Genomic DNA, 17,536 nt, shown 5'->3' on the forward strand with positions numbered 1-17,536 from the left:
AGGACCAGGGGTTGATTATTACAGTATATGAATAAGGACGGAGGGTCGATGACGGTAGGGTCCCCACGTCACGGACGGAGGACGGACCACAAAATAGGGTAAAGTGCCCATCTCTGGTAATGAATGCTATTTTATTTAATTTTCTCTATTTTCCATATTTCACTATTTCACAATTCTTCATGTATTTGTTTTCTCCAACGCCAAGAAAAACTATTTAAACCACAACAGCCAGGGTTTTTTTCTACCCTGAGATGTGCAGTGACTTCAGCAATAAAATATAGGACATTTACACATCATGCTATTTTCTCATACTTTGCAAAAAAAGTCAATTTATACTATGGTCCACTTTGCTGATTTCCTCAAACTCATTTGACTTCCGCTGTTGTTATTAAGACATAGAACTCAAACAGATGTAATTCTATGCAGTCTTCATTTCATGTTGACCATGTAGCCATCGCATGAAAACCCATTGTTTTCCATCAACAAATTCCTGCTTTCAACATACCCCATACAAGAGTGAAATGTAAAACCACTGCTACATGACTGCATGTGCCATCTACCCCATTTTTAACACTACAGAGGTCATTACCCCTAGGTTGAAATGATGATCAGACATTTTAAAACATCTAGTCTTAAGTGATGATATAATGGTATCAGTGATGGAGGATAAACGTTCCTTGAGGCTCTCCGCGGCCTTTCCTTACACTTTCCACTGGTAGGAATGAGCTGGTTGAGGTCACTATGAGACAAAATAGTTGATCATCATACGTGTCAGCTTCATGAACAGACAGAGAATAAGACACTGACACCATAAACCGTGACCTTTAACCTGACTAACAGTTCCAACTTGATGGGGTGGGGAAAATAACTCAACAGTCATTTTAATGTTCGCTATTGTTGTTGTTGTTGTTCATAACTAAATGTAAACAGTTAATTGATTTGATGCAGATTGTCATTTTTAATGTGCTGTCAGGAAAGTTGTTGAACAGCCCAATCTTCCAAAGTGTACGAGAAAATTTAGTTTCAAACCGGCCGCTTCTCCCACCTGTCATTGATAGAACTTGATCTCTGTGTGCACACAATCAAAAAACAAATTTCCCAGTTCATCGCCTGGTATCTCTCCACTCAACATGGCTGAAATCTCATTCAGACACTGCGATTCGAGGTTCCTCAGAATCCCATAGATGGCTAAGCCCTTGTCCTGCCCAGAGAAAGAAAAAAAGAGATATACAACAAACGTGAAAAATTGGACACATTATTATGTGTCCTCCCAGGTGTGTTTTTTTTGAGGGGTGGGGGGTTGTTTGCAGTGTTGTGTCCAAGGACCGGCAACCCGAGGCCGAGGCCAAGGACTTTGAAAATTTTACGAGGCAAGGCCAAGACCAAGGACTTGAGAAATTTTCCGAGGCCAAGGCCAAGGACCAAGGACTTGCCTCCGAGGCCAAGGCCAAGGACCAAGGACTGATTTTGAAGCTGAGGCCTAGCCGAGGACATGTATAAAACAATGCTATCATACCACTTGGCAGGTCTTCATGATTTGCAACACCCCTCCATCATAACCCCTTGCACTCCCCAACGCTTGAATGAAGTGTTTTTATTCAAAGAGTAGAACAGTCAGGGTACGTGTTATTTATACTGAGAAAAACAAAAATAAAAGCATTTGATATACATTTATGAATTAATGTGAATTAATTTAGTGCAACACTTAACAGGGATGACATGGCACGGAAGACAAGTTGAGAAATGACTGCATAGAAGTCAATCACTGACTGAAAATCCTGCTCAGTACGAGAGGAACCGCAGGTTCAGACATTTGGTGTATGTGCTTGGCTGAGGAGCCAATGGTGCGAGGCTACCATCTGCGGGATTATGACTGAACGCCTCTAAGTCAGAATCCCGCCTAGATGTGCCGATACCGTAGCGCCGCCGCCCCCCGGTTGGTCAAGGTTAGCGGCCCCGGCCGCGCGGAACGCCGTTCGACACTGGGCTGGGGTGCGCCCGGATGATGGGTGCCCCCTCTCCGGTTTTTCACACCGCATGTTTGTGGAGAGCATGGTGCTAAATGACTTGCAAACGAAAGCGGTAATCTCTCAGTGATAATTTTGGACTCGCTGCCGGACTCATACAGAAAAGTATGAGTCCCATTATGCATTGAGTAGTCCCAAATTTTGAATTCTGAAACGGTCTACCTATTCAATTGCATATGACAATAACACAAACAACAACAAATACATACAATGATAAACAAATGCTGAAAAAAATTAAGTAATTCAGGAGCAGGCCTGAGGATTTCTGAAATTCATGGTAACCGTTTTTCGGTTCCGTTGGATTACCCTTTGGGAAACCACGGTAACTCATGTTGGGTTCCGTAAATGTTCATCACGGGAACCCATTTTTCTATTTTGACTAATATTCATAATCAAGAATTCTGACACTCAAAAGTATAATGTTTCAAGGGTCAATGTTTGAAAGCTATGCATTAACAATGAACATTACATCAGTAGCTGTGTAGTCCAGGTTTATTCCAAAAAAATAAATGGATCAAAAACTGGTGTACTCATGTGGCATCATCAGAGTATTTTTTCCAATCTCACACTGCAAAGATTAATTTACTGGTAATCATTAATACAGGTAAGTATTGATGTGGCTTGACATCCTCTTTCCAAGACGATGCATGTGTAATCTACGATCAATTTGACGAAAGAATTTAACACACGTCATCATGAGTCCTACCAACAGTTAACATTAGCATTACTACACCTTGTGACGATTTTTTTATTCATAAAGTTGCCATGCTACAACCATTTTTAAATTATAGAATAACCAATGCTGTTTCCGTGCATGCACAATAAACAGTAAGACAAATCGGTAATAAAGGCGGTAGAAAGACCAAACAGTAAAACCAAGAACAAATCTAAGTCATGCTGAGTCGAATGCCAAAGAATACAAGTGAGTTTTGAGGAGGGTTTTGAAGATGGGCAGCGAGGAGGCTTGCCGAATGTTCAGTGGGACGTCATTCCAGAGAGAGGGACCAGCAACAGAAAAGGCTCGATCCCCTTTGAGCCTCAGTTAAGTTCTTGGTACTTCTAATAATGTCTGGTCCACAGACCTGAGGCGCCGGGCAGGTGTGTAGGGTCGGATGAGCTCAGAGAAGTAACGATTGTTACCGTGAAATCTGTTTGGGGACTATCCCCCCCCCCCCCCCCCCCCGGGCTATTTAAAAATGGTATAACCCAAAAGGCAAGGTGCGGCTTGCCATCGTTACCGTCAGTTGCGTTTCATGCTATTAAAGCATCAGTTAAATGCCATAATGACTTGTGTCATTAATAACACAAACATGGTGTCAGAAGTGATCCTACCCACTGCTATTTTCGATTAGTGCCGTCGCAGCTGTGACTTTATTGTGTGCGGGACACGCAGGTGGGAGTCCAGTATCGCGACCGTGATAGCAACGAGGCTGACGACATGGCGGCTAACGTCAGCATCCCATCCCCGGAGGAGATGAAGCTGACTGGAGATGTTGCAAACAACTGGGATAACTTTCGTGCTGAATTTGAGGATTATTCTTTGGCATCCGGTTTGGGAGATAAAGACAAAAGAGTGCAGGCGGCTGCTCTGAGAAGACTTATGGGGGGCGATTGCCGCCATGTGTACAAACACAACCTGAACCTGTCTGCGGCACAACAGGAGGACGTGAAGGAGATATTGGACGCGTTGGAGAATTATTTCAAACCAAAACGGAATGTAATATTCGAGAGATACGTGTTTGGAAACTGCAAGCAAGATGACGGTGAGCCAATTGATTTGTTTGTTACGAGACTGCGCGAGAGGGCCGCTTCATGTGAATACGCAGAGCTAAAAGAAGAGCTGCTACGCGACCGGTCCTTGGAATCACTGACGAAAATGTGAGAAGACGCCTACTAAGGGAGAAAGACCTGACACTAAGATCGGCCATTGATATGTGCAGAGAGGCTGAAATGACGGGTATGAAATTGAAACTCATGACGCCAGAGTGCATCTCAGAGAGTATTCACGTATCAGACAAACAACAGCAACGGGGCACGCGAGGCATGTATAAACCCAAAGATGGAGAGAGAAGAAGGGACATTGTCGAGTGCAAATATTGTGGTGGCTAACACAAACGGGGAGCGGATGCGTGCCCAGCATTTGGAAAAACATGTCGCAAATGTGGGACTTTGAATCACTTCGCAAAAGTGTGAATGAGAAAAGTTCAATCCAACCAGAGAGTTAATATCACGGAAGACGCACAGTTTGACGAAGAACAGGATGATATCTATGCGCCGGAGAGCATTGGTGCTGTACATGGTCATGGGAGAAAATGGTTCGCTACCCTCTCATTAAACGGAGCACCCCAGAGATGTCAGTTGGATTCGGGGGCCACGTGCAATGTAATGAGCATCAGAGACAAGAGGAAGCTTGCACCCAACGTTCCTCTACTCTCAAGCAAGTCCAAGCTAGTTTTGTATTCTGGAGAAACGCTCAACTCAATTGGGGTTTCTAGAACTGAATGTGTGGTACACGGCAAAAGGCATATCTTAGACTTCGAGGTTGTGAGGTGCAAACAGCGCCCCCTCCTGTCGGGCTCAACAAGTGTGGAGTTGGGGCTAATGCATTTTACCATCCCAGAAGAACTGAATCTGATAGGGCAGAGCAGCACTGGGCCACTTACCAAGCAGCAACTGGTTGAGTCTTTCTCAGATGTGTTCACAGACCCAGTCCAGGCACTCCTGGGAGAGGTACGCTTTGAGCTTAACAGTTCTATGACCCCGGTATCTGCATAGAACCTAAATACCTCAACAAAGCATTAAAACGCTCGCACTACCAAATGCCCACACTTGACGACGTGCTGTACAAACTTCCGAAAGCTCGTGTCTTTACGCTTGTGGACGCACGGGATGCTTTTCTTCAGTGTAAACTGGACAGAGAGAGCAGCACCGATGGCTAAAACTTCCGTTTGGTGTGTCGGTCGCTCCGGAGGTCTATCAACGCAAACAAGATGAGCTATTGTCAGGGCTTACTGGAATCGAACCAATAGCTGACGACATATTGATTGTCGGATGCGGGGACACAGATGCGGAAGCGATCAAGGACCACGACGGTAAACTAATTGCGCTGATGGAAAGATGCAGGGAGATCAAACTGAGACTCAGCCTAAAGAAACTACAGTTTAAGGTCAGGGAGGTCAAGTTTCATGGGCATGTTTTGTCATCCGACGGTCTCCACCCAGACCCAGAGAAAATCAGGGCAGTTCAAGAGATGCCCCACGGATGTGAAGTCGGTGCAAAGATTTATTGGGTTTGTTGCATACCTTGCGAAGTTTCTTCCACGCCTGTCAGAAATATGTGAACCCCTACGAAGGCTTCTCGACAAAGATGTCATGTTTCACTGGCTGCCTAAGCATGATGCCGCTGTTCAGGAAATCAAAAGGCTTGTGACGTCAGCACCACTGTTGAAATACGATGATGTGACAAAGCCTGTCACCGTACAAAGTGATGCCAGCCAGAAGGGTATTGGGTGTTGCCTTCTCCAGAATGGCAAACCAGTTAGCTATGCATCTCGTGCATTAACACAGACCGAACAAAACTACGCTCAAATTGAAAAGGAGAGTTTGAGCATCGTGTTTGCATGTCAACCATTCCACCATTACCTCTACGGCAGAGAAGAAATATCAGCAGAGACAGATCACAAGACGCTCATCGCTATCTTCAACAAGCCTCTCCTGTGTGCTCCGAAGCGTCTCCAGAGCATGCTTCTTGCATTGCAAAACTACAACCTCAAGGTAGCATACAAACCGGGCACCGACATGCATATCAGCGATGCACTTAGTAGAGCCACAGTACCAGTCAACACAGGCAATGAGGCCTATTATCGGCAGTCTGTGTGCATGCTCCAGAGTGCGCAAGACAAAGCTGAAGACATTAATCAAGCCGACTACCTGAACGTCACTAATCAGCATTTGACACAAATCAGAGACCACACAGCGAGTGACACCTGTCTTCAAATGTTGAAGGATTTGGTCATGGAGGGGTGGCCTGAACACAAGGAGCAGACACCCTTAGCCATAATAATAATAATAATACATTTTATTTGTGGGCGCCTTTCTAGAAACTCAAGGACACCTTACAACAAGCAGTTAAAATCATGAGTACAATGTTAAAAACAACATCAAATAAGATAAGAAAAAATACAACAAAAATATATAAATCAATAAAATAATGGCTTTATGGTCTGAGTGAATAGGCTTGTCGAAACAGATGTGTTTTGAGGCTGGATTTGTAATGTGTTAGTGAGTCTGAATTACGAAGGTCAGCTGGGAGTGAGTTCCAAAGCTGGGGAGCAGAGCGACTGAAGGCTCTATTTCCCATGGTGACGAGGCGAGCAGGGGGGACAGAGAGGAGGACAGAGGAGGAGGAACGAAGAGCGCGAACAGGCGTAGGAATATGGATGAAGTCAGATAGGTATGGAGGGGCTAGGTTATGAATGGATTTGAATGTGAGGAGCAGGATTTTATATTGAATGCGGTGTAAAATGGGGAGCCAGTGGAGATGTTGAAGGACCGGTGTAATATGGTTTATGTATGGCATGAGTGTGAGTATTGAGTAGTGAGCCATCAGAGAGTATTGGTCGGTCAGAGATGAAATCAGTGCACAGGATGGAATACTTTCAAAAGTCAAAGAGTCATAATTCCAAGATCACTGCGGACGGAAATGCTGAACCGCATACACAACAGTCACATAGGAGGAGAGGCGTGCTACAGACAGGCAAGAGACACGCTATACTGGCCCAATATGCGGGGGGAAATTAAAGACTTTGTTGGCCAGTGCTCGGTGTGCAATGAGTATGCACACAAACAACAAGAGACAATGATGTCGCATGCACTTCCTGGTCGGCCGTGGCAAATTTTAAGCATGGACTTATACAGACAAGCGGGGCGAGACTTTCTGATGATAGTGGATCATTACTCCGATTTTTGGGAGATTGAACAGCTTTCTGACCTCTCAGCGGAAACCACAGTTCTGAAGTGTAAGTCACAATTTGCTCGCTATGGCCAGCCTGACCGGGGGATCACTGACTGTGGGCCACAGTTTGAGAATGACACATTTAGAAGATTTGCAAAAGAATGGGGGTTTGAACATGTTATGTCCTCACCGAGACACCCCAAATCAAATGGCAAGGCTGAATCAGCTGTGAAACTGGCCAAGAATCTGTGTAAAAAAGCTGCTGGTGCTGGCTCGGATCCCTGGTTGGCGGTATTGCAGTGGAGGAATACCCCTTCGGACAACATGGACTACAGTCCGGCCCAAAGGCTGATGGCCCGTCGTCTGAAAACGCCACTTCCTGTTTCGGAGAGTCTATTGGAGCCATGCATAGTGACAGGTGTTACGGAGAAGTTGAAGTCTAAGCATCAAACAGCCAAGATGCGGTATGACAAATCGGCTAGAGATCTGCCAGAAGTAAAAGTTGGCCAACCAATAAGGATGCAGCCTTTGCCTGGAGATCGGACTGGGAGATGGAGAAGAGGTGTGTGTCTCCAGCAGGCGGGCCCTCGATCCTATGTAGTGGATGTAGAAGGTACTCTGTACAGACGTAACACAGTGGCTCTGAGACCAGCAGAACAAAATATGGCTAAGAGACGAACGGAGCAAAACGAGGCTACACGACCAACAGAACTAAACCGGACACCTCCCAGACTACAGGAGAGTCGGGGCGGTGATGGTATGAAGGAAGAGAACATGAGCAAGGATGGGACAAACGGACAAGATGAGGAAAAGACACAGATGGACACAAAGGGACAGTAGAAGACCAGCAGGGGTCGGATAGTGAAACCACCCCAAAGACTCGATTTATAGAAACGCTAATATTGTTTATTATTAATTGTGTTGAATTATAAAAGGGGAGATGTTTGGGGACTATCCCCGCCCCGGGCTAGTTAAAATGGTATAACCCAAGAGGCAAGGTGCGGCTTGCCATCGTTACCGTCAGTTGGCTTGCCATCGTTACCGTCAGTTGCGTTTCATGCTATTAAAGCATCAGTTAAATGCCATAATGACTTATGTCATTAATAACACAAACAAAATCCTCAGGCTTGCCGTAGTTTTTTTTGTTTGTTTGTTTGTTTGTTTGTGACTGAGAAATTTCCTTGCGCCCCCCAAAAACGCACATTATTTGGAACTGTGCGTCCCGTGGGTTAATTATGCGTCCAGGACGCGCGACGCAGAGGTAATGAGATGGCTGAAACTGTAAACATTCTCTGAGTACGACTATTATTACCACGACCACTAATACTACATTAATTAATTTAATACCTTCAACTTCACAATAATAATAAATAATTACCGTACATAAACCATGAATTTAAACTATGTATTATCAATACAGTATTGATTATTCGTATTGGCCGTATTGCACAAATCATACGGATTCTGAAAATGTCCCCCCCCCCCGACATATGGTTCCGTTTGCTTTTGCCCAGAACAGTGCTCGTCTCCTCGAATGCTTTCATTTCCGGAATACAACTCTGAACACAGTAATTCCACTAGGTAGAATATTAACCAGACATTGTATTATGGAGATCTACAATAAATATCAAAATTTCGTGTTTTTTTCTGTGCCGTTATTTTGACATAAAATGCTTTATGTCAAAATGTTATATGTTATAAGGAGCGGCCCGGTAGTCCAGTGGTTAGCACGTCGGCTTCACAGTGTGGATTCCAGCTCTGGCCTCCCTGTGTGGATTTTGAATGTTCTCCCCGGGCCTGCGTGGGTTTTCTCCGGGTGCTCCGGTTTCCTCCCACATTCCAAAAACATGCATGGCAGGCTGATTGAACGCTCTAAATTGTCCCTAGGTGTGGGCGTGGATGGTTGTTCGTCTCTGTGTGCCCTGTGATTGGTTGGCAACTGATTCAGGGTGTCCCCCGCCGACTGCCCGAAGACGGCTGGGATAGGCTCTAGCACCCCCTGCGACCCTAGTGAGGATCAAGCGGTTCGGTAAATAAGATATCCTTTATTTGTCCCACACTGGGGAAATTTACAGCCTCCAGCAGCAAGAATGTGGGTAGAAAGAAGAAAAAACAAACAAACACCGTTCAATTAAGTGCAATATAAATACAAAATGGATAAATCGCAGTCCTATTTACAATTGTTTTTCACATAATTTAATTATTATTGTTATTGTTGTTATTTTTATTCAGCAGCCTGACACCAGTCGGTAGGAACGAGTGTCGGTATCTCTCCTTTTTGCAGCGCGGGTGTAACAGTCTCTGGCTGAAGGAGCTACCTAGTGCTGTCAGGGCGGACTGGAGCATCCTTCTGTTGCCCACTAAGGGTGTGGAAAATAATCTATATTAATCGATACATCGATGCGCACGTGCGCGATCCGAGTGCATCGGCTCATTCACTGGGTACGACGCGATTGACGCGTGAAATCGCGATTCATCACGATGCATTGATGGGTATCGGTAAAATCCGATTCACGCGCCGTTTTATTCATGTTAAACGTCCCCTATCTGCCCTTTCCTAGGCGCAATGAATGCACCATCATTGCGTTTTGTGTTGAATGGGGACGGTAGCCGTGCGTCACATACAGTCCAGTACACAACTAGCGAAACGTTATGGAAGTTAGCGCAAGGGGAGGCGAGGAAACTACTATATTTAATGCAGCCGCAACATTCAAATCTTATGTTTGGAAATACTACGGCTTCGAAAAGAAAGACGGAAAGCTTGATAAAACCTCCGTAATTTGCAAGGAATGTCGCACTAAGAAGCCATACAACGGCAGAACCACAAATATGCAGACCCACTTAAAACGATGGCACCAGATCACCGACAAGTTTCCCTCCCGCTCCCCCGCTTCCACGCCCAGTTCCTCGTCGGACACCGGAGAAACTCTTGGTAAACCAGGTCAGGATCAGAAAAAAATTGCCTCTTATTTTGCGAGTCCCCTTGCAACTCACTGTGACCGCACAATGGCTATAACTAAGGTCACTGCTTATTTCATATGCAAAGACCTCCAGTCTTAGCATGGTGGACAACGAGGGTTTCAGACAGCTCGTGCACGTTTTGGAACCCAGGTATAAAATACCAGACAGGTCTGTGTTCACTTACATATTCCCGATGTGTACAACAAAGTAAGAAGTGAGTTTACTGTGTCGCTGAACAGTGCACAAAGAGTTGCACTTACAGTGGACGGGTGGACATCTTGCGCTATAAATTCATATATATATATATTATTATATTTCATATATGACACTCAGTGAGAATAGTCTGTTTGTGTTTACACTATAGCAACAGCTGTGAGTCTCAGGTGCCAAATTGTTTACATTTTCTTTGCACAAAACCCAATTGTGAAAGGGCTTAAATAAGTTGTTTTACAAGTTCTACTGTTTATAAGGAATAAAGTGGTATCCTTTTTGTAATACCATACTGAATTCCATCTTTTTAAAAGCTTTTTTTCTTCGCTTATTTGCATCATGTTTAATTGCACAATATCGCAACAAATTGCATTGTATCGTATTGGATCGCATTGATTTTGAACTTAATGTGTATCGCATCGTATCGCATCGTGACGACGGTGAAACGTATCGCATCGTATCGCCAGAAAATTCCATGTATCGTTTAAGTATCGCATCGCTGGCAGTGCATCGAGATGTGTATCGAATCGTCCTCAGTGCTGAGATTCACATCCCTATTGCCCACCTCCTCCAGAGTGTCAAGGGAGAAGCCCAGGACAGAACTGGCCTTCCTGACCAGTCGCTCCAGTCTCTTTCTGTCCCGGGCTGAGATGCTGCCTGACCAGCAGACAATGCCATAATGGATGGCCGAGGCCACCACCGAGTTATAGAAAGTCTTAAAGAGCGACCGCTGAACCCCAAAAGACCTCAGTTTCCTGAGTAGGAAGAGTGTCCTTTCTGTCCTTTCCTAATCAGGGTGTCCGTGTTTGTAGACCAGTCCAGTTTGTTGTTCAGAAGAACTAGGTACTTGTAGGAGGTCACCCTCTCTATGTCCATACCCTGGATGTTCATCGGTGGTGGTGAGGACTGTTTCCAGCAGAAATCCACAACCAACTCCTTAGTTTTCCTAGGGTTGATCTGGAGGAGATTCTGCTGGCACCAGTCCACTAAGTCCTTCGTCAGTCCCCTGTACTCTCGATCGTCCCCCTCTGTAATGAGGCCAAAGGCAAATGGATGGATGGATGTTATACGGATTTTTTGCTCTTTATAAGGATTTTTTTGGTAGTTTATACAGTTTGGCGCTCCGAAAAGTTGACAGGTATGTACTTGCTTCAAACAAACATTCGAGTGCGACCGCACAAACGTGACGACTGTGCAAAAATAACTAAATAAAAGACACCAATGTTACAGAAAGGCTTTACATGCTATTTAAACTGCCGATCACGAACGGAACGAACCGTGATTGAAAATAACTGTGATGCCGCTCTTTACACGTTGCACTGACTGTCACCTGTCAGTGGCAGCCTCGCCCCTCTTAAAGCGCCAGATAAATTCATCAACATGTGTTTCCCTGGATGGATTTTGTTTGCTTTCTTCATGATTTTTGCGGTTCTCAGGCCCACTTTATACCTTTGGACGAAGGATTGGAGGCTCATATCTCTCATTGTGTCCGAGGACCGGCAACCCAAGGCCAAGGACCAAGGACTTGACTCCGAGGCCAAGGACAAAGGACCGACCTTCGGTCCTCGAGCCAGTCCTCAAGGCCAAGGACCAGTTCGAGGAACACATTACTGTTTGTTTGTTGGCAGGAATATGGAACATTGATAAATCGTTTCTATAAATAGTTCAAATGTTTTCTTTGAGTCACTACATAATAGCACAATGGACGTTGCACTTACTGGTACTGTGTGCCAAATACACACAGTTGTTTGTAGCTTATGCCAATATTCAACAAAACACTGAACAATGATCCTTCTTCTTTGAATACATACTTTTGTTTGTTTAAGTTTGGTGTACTTGTACATGTGAGCAATGCATTTTATGTGGATCCATCTATCCATCCATTTCTAATCTGCTTCTCTTCCAGCTGTCTACAGGCAATAGGTGAGGTACACCTTGAACTGGTTGCTGGCCAATCACAGGGCACACATAGACAAACAACCATTCGCACTCACAATCACACCTCAGGACAATTTGGAGTGCCCAATCAACCTGCCAAGTATGTTCTTTTGGAATGTGGGAGAAAACCGCAGGACCCGGAGACAACCCATGCAGGCACGGGGAGAACATAAAAAATCCACACAGGAAGCCAGGGCTGGAATTGAACCCTTTACCTCTGCAATGCAAGGCAGTCAGTGTTATTCTGTACTTTGCTTTTTCAACTACAAAACATGCAATTGACCTACCGGATCAGTCTTCATGGTGTTAAGTGCCTCCTGGTGAGCCTTGTAAAGGTCATGTCTGCGGTCCACTTGAGGGCGCGGCTGCTTCCTGAGAGGCCCAAAGTGCGGGGAGACCACCTGAAGCACGGGGGTGTAATCCTCAGAAAAGATATAAGGTTTGAATATGGACCTGGAAGTGCAAAGGAGAATGGGGGTAGGAAAACATGACAAAAATGGAGAAACGAAAAACAAATAAACTCACTAATGCTGAAGCACAGTCAAAAGCCACTTTTGCATTGTATCCATTACTGAGTAGTCGAGCTCCATTACACTTTTTCAGGGCCTTGCGGTTCCAATGGAACTGCTTTTCAAAGCCTCCTCTGAGGTGGTTCTAACATGTAGGCTGAGCAGGGCCGTGACATCAATGATGTCTGATTGGCCAAAAATGTAGGCGTTTATTTTGAGATACACTAATTCATAAAAACACAGTATATACAGCACACATAGTGCATTTTACAACAATACTTAACCATATTTATGATTTCATACTTATCAATGAATGAAATGGTGAAGATTGTGGTAAAAATGTTGCTGCCACCTGCATCTCGTCATCGTCACTCTCTGGCATCCGAAGCTGCAGCCCGGAGCCTTGGCAGTCGCCCGGCTCATGAGCGGCGAGTTGGGGCGGATGCCAAAGGGCTTCGGACGACAACAAGTCGCACCCATTGGCAGCAACTCGGGGAAGCGGCAGAGTTGGGGCATCTCCACACCACGTAACGAAACCAGTGGCCGAGACTCACCAACTCGTGAAATGTTATGGCAGAACCCTGCACGCTACAAGTGTGCACTGTACAGTGGTGGCTTGCCTAGTTCTGTTGATTCCGCCCCCATTCCGCCTGTTGTAATGGAAAAGCAACAATGATATTTTGTATCTGTTTGACCTTTCTCTTAATATAGTATTTTGAATAGGAACAAATTAGTTGGTCGGATTTTTCCCAATCTCCATTGTAACGCAGCAGCAAGCAAACTGTGAAGAAGGAAACTGCTGAATTGCATAGCTTTTTAAAAATCTTTTTCTAATCATTTCAAAAATGTTTTTCACAAATACATAGTACAGATTACAGACAACACTCTACAGAGAGCTTCTGTTTCTCATACCTGTTGTTCCTAATTTTACACGTGGGTAATACCAAGAGACTCAAAGCTTCAATATGTGAACAGCCTTCAGTCCCATCCATCCATCCATCCATCCATTTTCCTCCACTTATCCGGGGTCGGGTCGCGGGGTAACAGCTTTAGTAGGGAAGCCCACGCTTCCCTCTCCCCAGTCACTTCTTCGAGCTCTTCCCAGCGGATCCCGAGTCGTTCCCAGGCCAGCTGGGTGACATAGTCTCTCCAGCGTGTCGTGGGTCGTCCCCGGGGTCTCCTGCCAGTGGGACACGCCCGGAACACCTCACCAGTGAGGCGTCCAGGAGGCATCCTAATCAGATGCCCAAGCCACCTCATCTGGCTCCTCTCGATGTGGAGGAGAAGCTGCTCGACTCTGAGCCTCTCCGAGCTTCTCACCTTATATCTAAGGGAGAGCCTGGAGCTGTGGAGAAAAGTCATTTCGGCCGCTTGTATCTGAGATCTCGTTCTTTCGGTCATGACCCATAGCTCGTGACCATAGATGAGGGTCGGAACGTCGATCGACCGGCAAATTGAGAGCTTCGCCCTTTGGCTCAGCTCCTTCTTTACCACGACAGACCGATACAAAGTGCGCATCACAGCAGATGCTGCACCGATCCGCCTATCGATCTCTCGCTCCCTCCTGCCCCCACTCGTGAACAAGACCCCAAGATACTTGAACTCCTCCACTTGGGGCAAGATCTCCTGCCCGACCCGGAGGGGGCACTCCACCCTTTTCCAACTGAGGACCATTGTTTCAGATTTGAAGGTGCTGGTTTTCATTGCAACCGCTCCACACTTGGCTGCAAAACGCTCCAGTGAGAGTTGCAGGGACCTGCTTGAAGGAGCCAACAGTACCACATCATCTGCAAAAAGCAGAGATGCAATACTGAGGCCACCAAAATGGACCCCATCAACGCTTCGGCTGCACCAAGAAATTCTGCCCATAAAGGTGATGAACAGAATCGGCGACAAAGGGCAGCCTTTGCGGAGTCCAACCCTCACTGGAAACGATTTTGACTTACTGTCGGCAATGTGAACCAAACTCTGACATCGGTAGTATCGGGACCAAACAGCCCGTATCAGGGGGTTCGGTACTCCATATTCCTGAAGCACCCCCCACAGAACTCCCCGAGGGACACAGTCGAACGCCTTCTCCAAGTCCACAAAGCACATGTAGACTGGTTGGGCGAGTTTCCACGTACCCTCAAGGACCCTGCTAAGGGTTTAGAGCTGGTCCACAGTTCCACGGCCGGGACGAAAACGACACTGCTCCTCCTTAATCTGAGGCTCGACTTCCTGACGGACCCTCCTCTCCAGGACCCCTGATTAGACCTTACCAGGGAGGCTGAGGAGTGTGATCCCCCTATAGTCGGAACACACCCTCCGGTAGCCCTTTTTAAAAAGTGGGACCACCACACCGGTCTGGCAATCCAAAGGCCTTTAGTCTCGTCATATAAATTGCCAAAAAATTAGTTTACCGCTCGAGAGTTTTGTTCCTCCGGTTTTTGCTATTTCTTTCTTGACTGTTTTAGGGTCTGAATGTTGTTGTTGTTGTTTTCAATATGTTTGGAATATGTGTTTGGGTAATTTGGGGGTTTTGTAGATGACAAACCGGGAGGGGTCTGGAGTTGCAGTGAAGAAGTGGATGCAGGGCAGGCTGGCATCTCTGGGGAGTATAGACACCATACTGCCTGTGGTGCAAAACCCGCCAGAGTCCATGCAGATGCCACTGGGCTTGTCCCTCAGAATAGACATCATCACTTCTGCTGTAACAGAACCTATAAAATACAGGAAAAAACATGTTTTGTTACTGCATAATCCAATAGTACAAGTTTAGCACAGAGAATACTGTAAATTGTCAACAGTTTTCCAAATACCAAAGTCTTTCTACCCCATGAGAATGTCAGGGAAAGACAAGCAAACCCATTCAAATTTACCAGCTTAGATGTGCAGGTGGGGAGCTGTCATGCGTCGAAAGCGGGTGGCCATGATGCCCAGGACTGCCATTTGGGAAAATTATCATATTTTTTCGAAGTTCCCGTTGGCCAGTTGTTTCATGTCTTATAAAATCATTTTTTTCTTCATATACAGTACACAATTTTCAATGTTTATAATGGATTACATGTTCATGTTGTTACATCTATAAACATTCATACTGTATTATACATCATAGTTGGCAGACTACCGTTATAACATCCAGATTTGTTATGTCCCTCAAGATACATTGTAACAAGGTTCGACTGTATCATGAAAGTAGGACATTTAAGTAGAAGGATGCAATTGTGATTTCCTCATCATAAAAAATTCATTGAAACAAAAGTTAACAATCATGGTGGGTGCACCACAACAAAAAGAAATTCAACATCTCAATAACTCGTCATGTGCACTTCAGCATCAATTACAGCTTGACAACCGCATCTCATGTTGTTCACAAATCAACTTATTCTCTGCTGACGAATGGCATCCCACTCAGATCATTGAGGTTTTGTGTTGCAGAGTTTCGAGCCTCTACACGGCAACTCAGCTGATGCCACAGTTTTCAATAGGATTCAGGTCTGGAGAAAGTGCAAGCCATTCCATTTGAGGTCCAACAGTCTCCAACAGCCCTTCCCTGATAATGCGACCTCGATGTGCTGGTGCATTGTGTCATCCAGGAAGATGAAATTAAACTCATGTTTGGGAAAAAAAATCACTGGATTAATATTATTAGGATGGGCTTGCCATTGTACCATTCACAAAGTGTAGGAGAGTTCTATACCGACTGGACACACCTACCGACACAGTAACACCGCCACCACCAAAAGCTTGTCTGGTGACAACAGTGGCTGATGCATAACGCTCTCCTTGACGTCCCCAACATCGTTGGAGGCAATCATTTCTGCTCAACGCGAATCGACTTTCATCAGAGAACAGCACTAAGGCCCACTGGTCCCTTGTCCAGTGTAAATGCTCCCTGACCCATGCAACACGATAACATCTGCGCCCGGTGGTGTGGTCAGGTGCCCCATGCAGTATGCCTTGTATGCTGACCACACTGATTTTGAATGTTCTGACATGACTCTTGGGCGCCTCTCACCTACTTTCTGTGAATCTTCCAGTCTCTCTGTTGCAACCTGCCAATGACACTCTGTGACAGTCTAAGCTCAGTGGCCACTTCCATGAGAACTTCCTGTTTGAAGCATCACAATGTCAAGATACTGATGAGCCATTCTTGGGTGTCATCTTGTCTGATGATGTCAAAATGTGAACAGCATGATGAGGACGACTGTTTAAACATCAGCTCTACTTGATCCAGGACATTTATTGGTCAATTCAAGGATCAAACACCTGTTGTGAATTTTGCCATTCAATCTTTGTTAGAGAACAACAACTTGTCCAAAAGTACGAAAACATTTAACAGTAGAGTGTGTGCATTCAAATGCTTATAGAATGTCACATTAAGTTAATCTGTAAAGCTTTGAATGCATTTTTAATGTAAACAGCCCTAGATAAAACAAATGCCGTTTTTTTTCTGAGTGCTTTGAAAGCCTGCAACCCTCACCGTCATGTTGCTGTAGTAACTCTGCACCCCCCTTATATCGCTTTTTGGCAAGCTCCATCCTGACAGGTTGCTTCTCAAGGCCGAAGACTTGTGAGAAGTTAAACTTTCCTACACCATCCCACCAGCCCTGTGCCCGGGCCACACTCCGCAGCTCTGGATGCTCTGCGGAGATCTCGGTGCCGATAGTCAACTGGTTGGAGATGTTAGTCACTCCCTCTGAAAAGGGAAATTGGCTTTTACACATGGACACAATTCTTCATTCCCTTTCGTGAAAGAATAAGACAACCCCAGAATGGTCACTGAAATGACTGATATAAGTAAAAATTGTCCCTCCACCCACCAAAATCATAAAAATAAATAATAATAATAATGAAATAAAGAAACCCCTGAAAACGAAATTAGGATTTGCTTATGAATAGTGGCACAACATAATTATGATAAGCAAGCAGAACCAGTCAGGACAAAAATGATGA

At 45.2% G+C, this 17,536-nt stretch overlaps 1 protein-coding gene across 2 annotated transcripts in view; it reads right to left on the reverse strand.

Moving 5' to 3' along the window:
* Window positions 1-112: 112 nt before the first annotated feature.
* scrn2 (secernin 2) overlaps window positions 113-17,536 on the reverse strand; it is a 38,870-nt gene continuing 21,446 nt past the window's right edge. Inside the window, exons 5-9 of one of the 2 annotated variants that reach the window (XM_052083888.1) lie at window positions 17,064-17,279; window positions 15,135-15,300; window positions 12,377-12,542; window positions 1,046-1,201; window positions 113-739 (exon numbers count right to left, since the gene is read on the reverse strand). In XM_052083888.1, the coding sequence (XP_051939848.1) occupies window positions 1,049-1,201; window positions 12,377-12,542; window positions 15,135-15,300; window positions 17,064-17,279 (701 nt within the window). In that variant the 3' untranslated portion in view covers window positions 113-739; window positions 1,046-1,048. Of the gene's footprint in view, window positions 740-1,045; window positions 1,202-11,193; window positions 12,305-12,353; window positions 12,543-15,134; window positions 15,301-17,063; window positions 17,280-17,536 lie in introns of those variants that run through there. The other variant, XM_052083889.1, reaches the window with a different exon arrangement.

The sequence above is a fragment of the Hippocampus zosterae genome, chromosome 13 (assembly GCF_025434085.1).
Source record: "Hippocampus zosterae strain Florida chromosome 13, ASM2543408v3, whole genome shotgun sequence".
Taxonomy (NCBI): domain Eukaryota; kingdom Metazoa; phylum Chordata; class Actinopteri; order Syngnathiformes; family Syngnathidae; genus Hippocampus; species Hippocampus zosterae.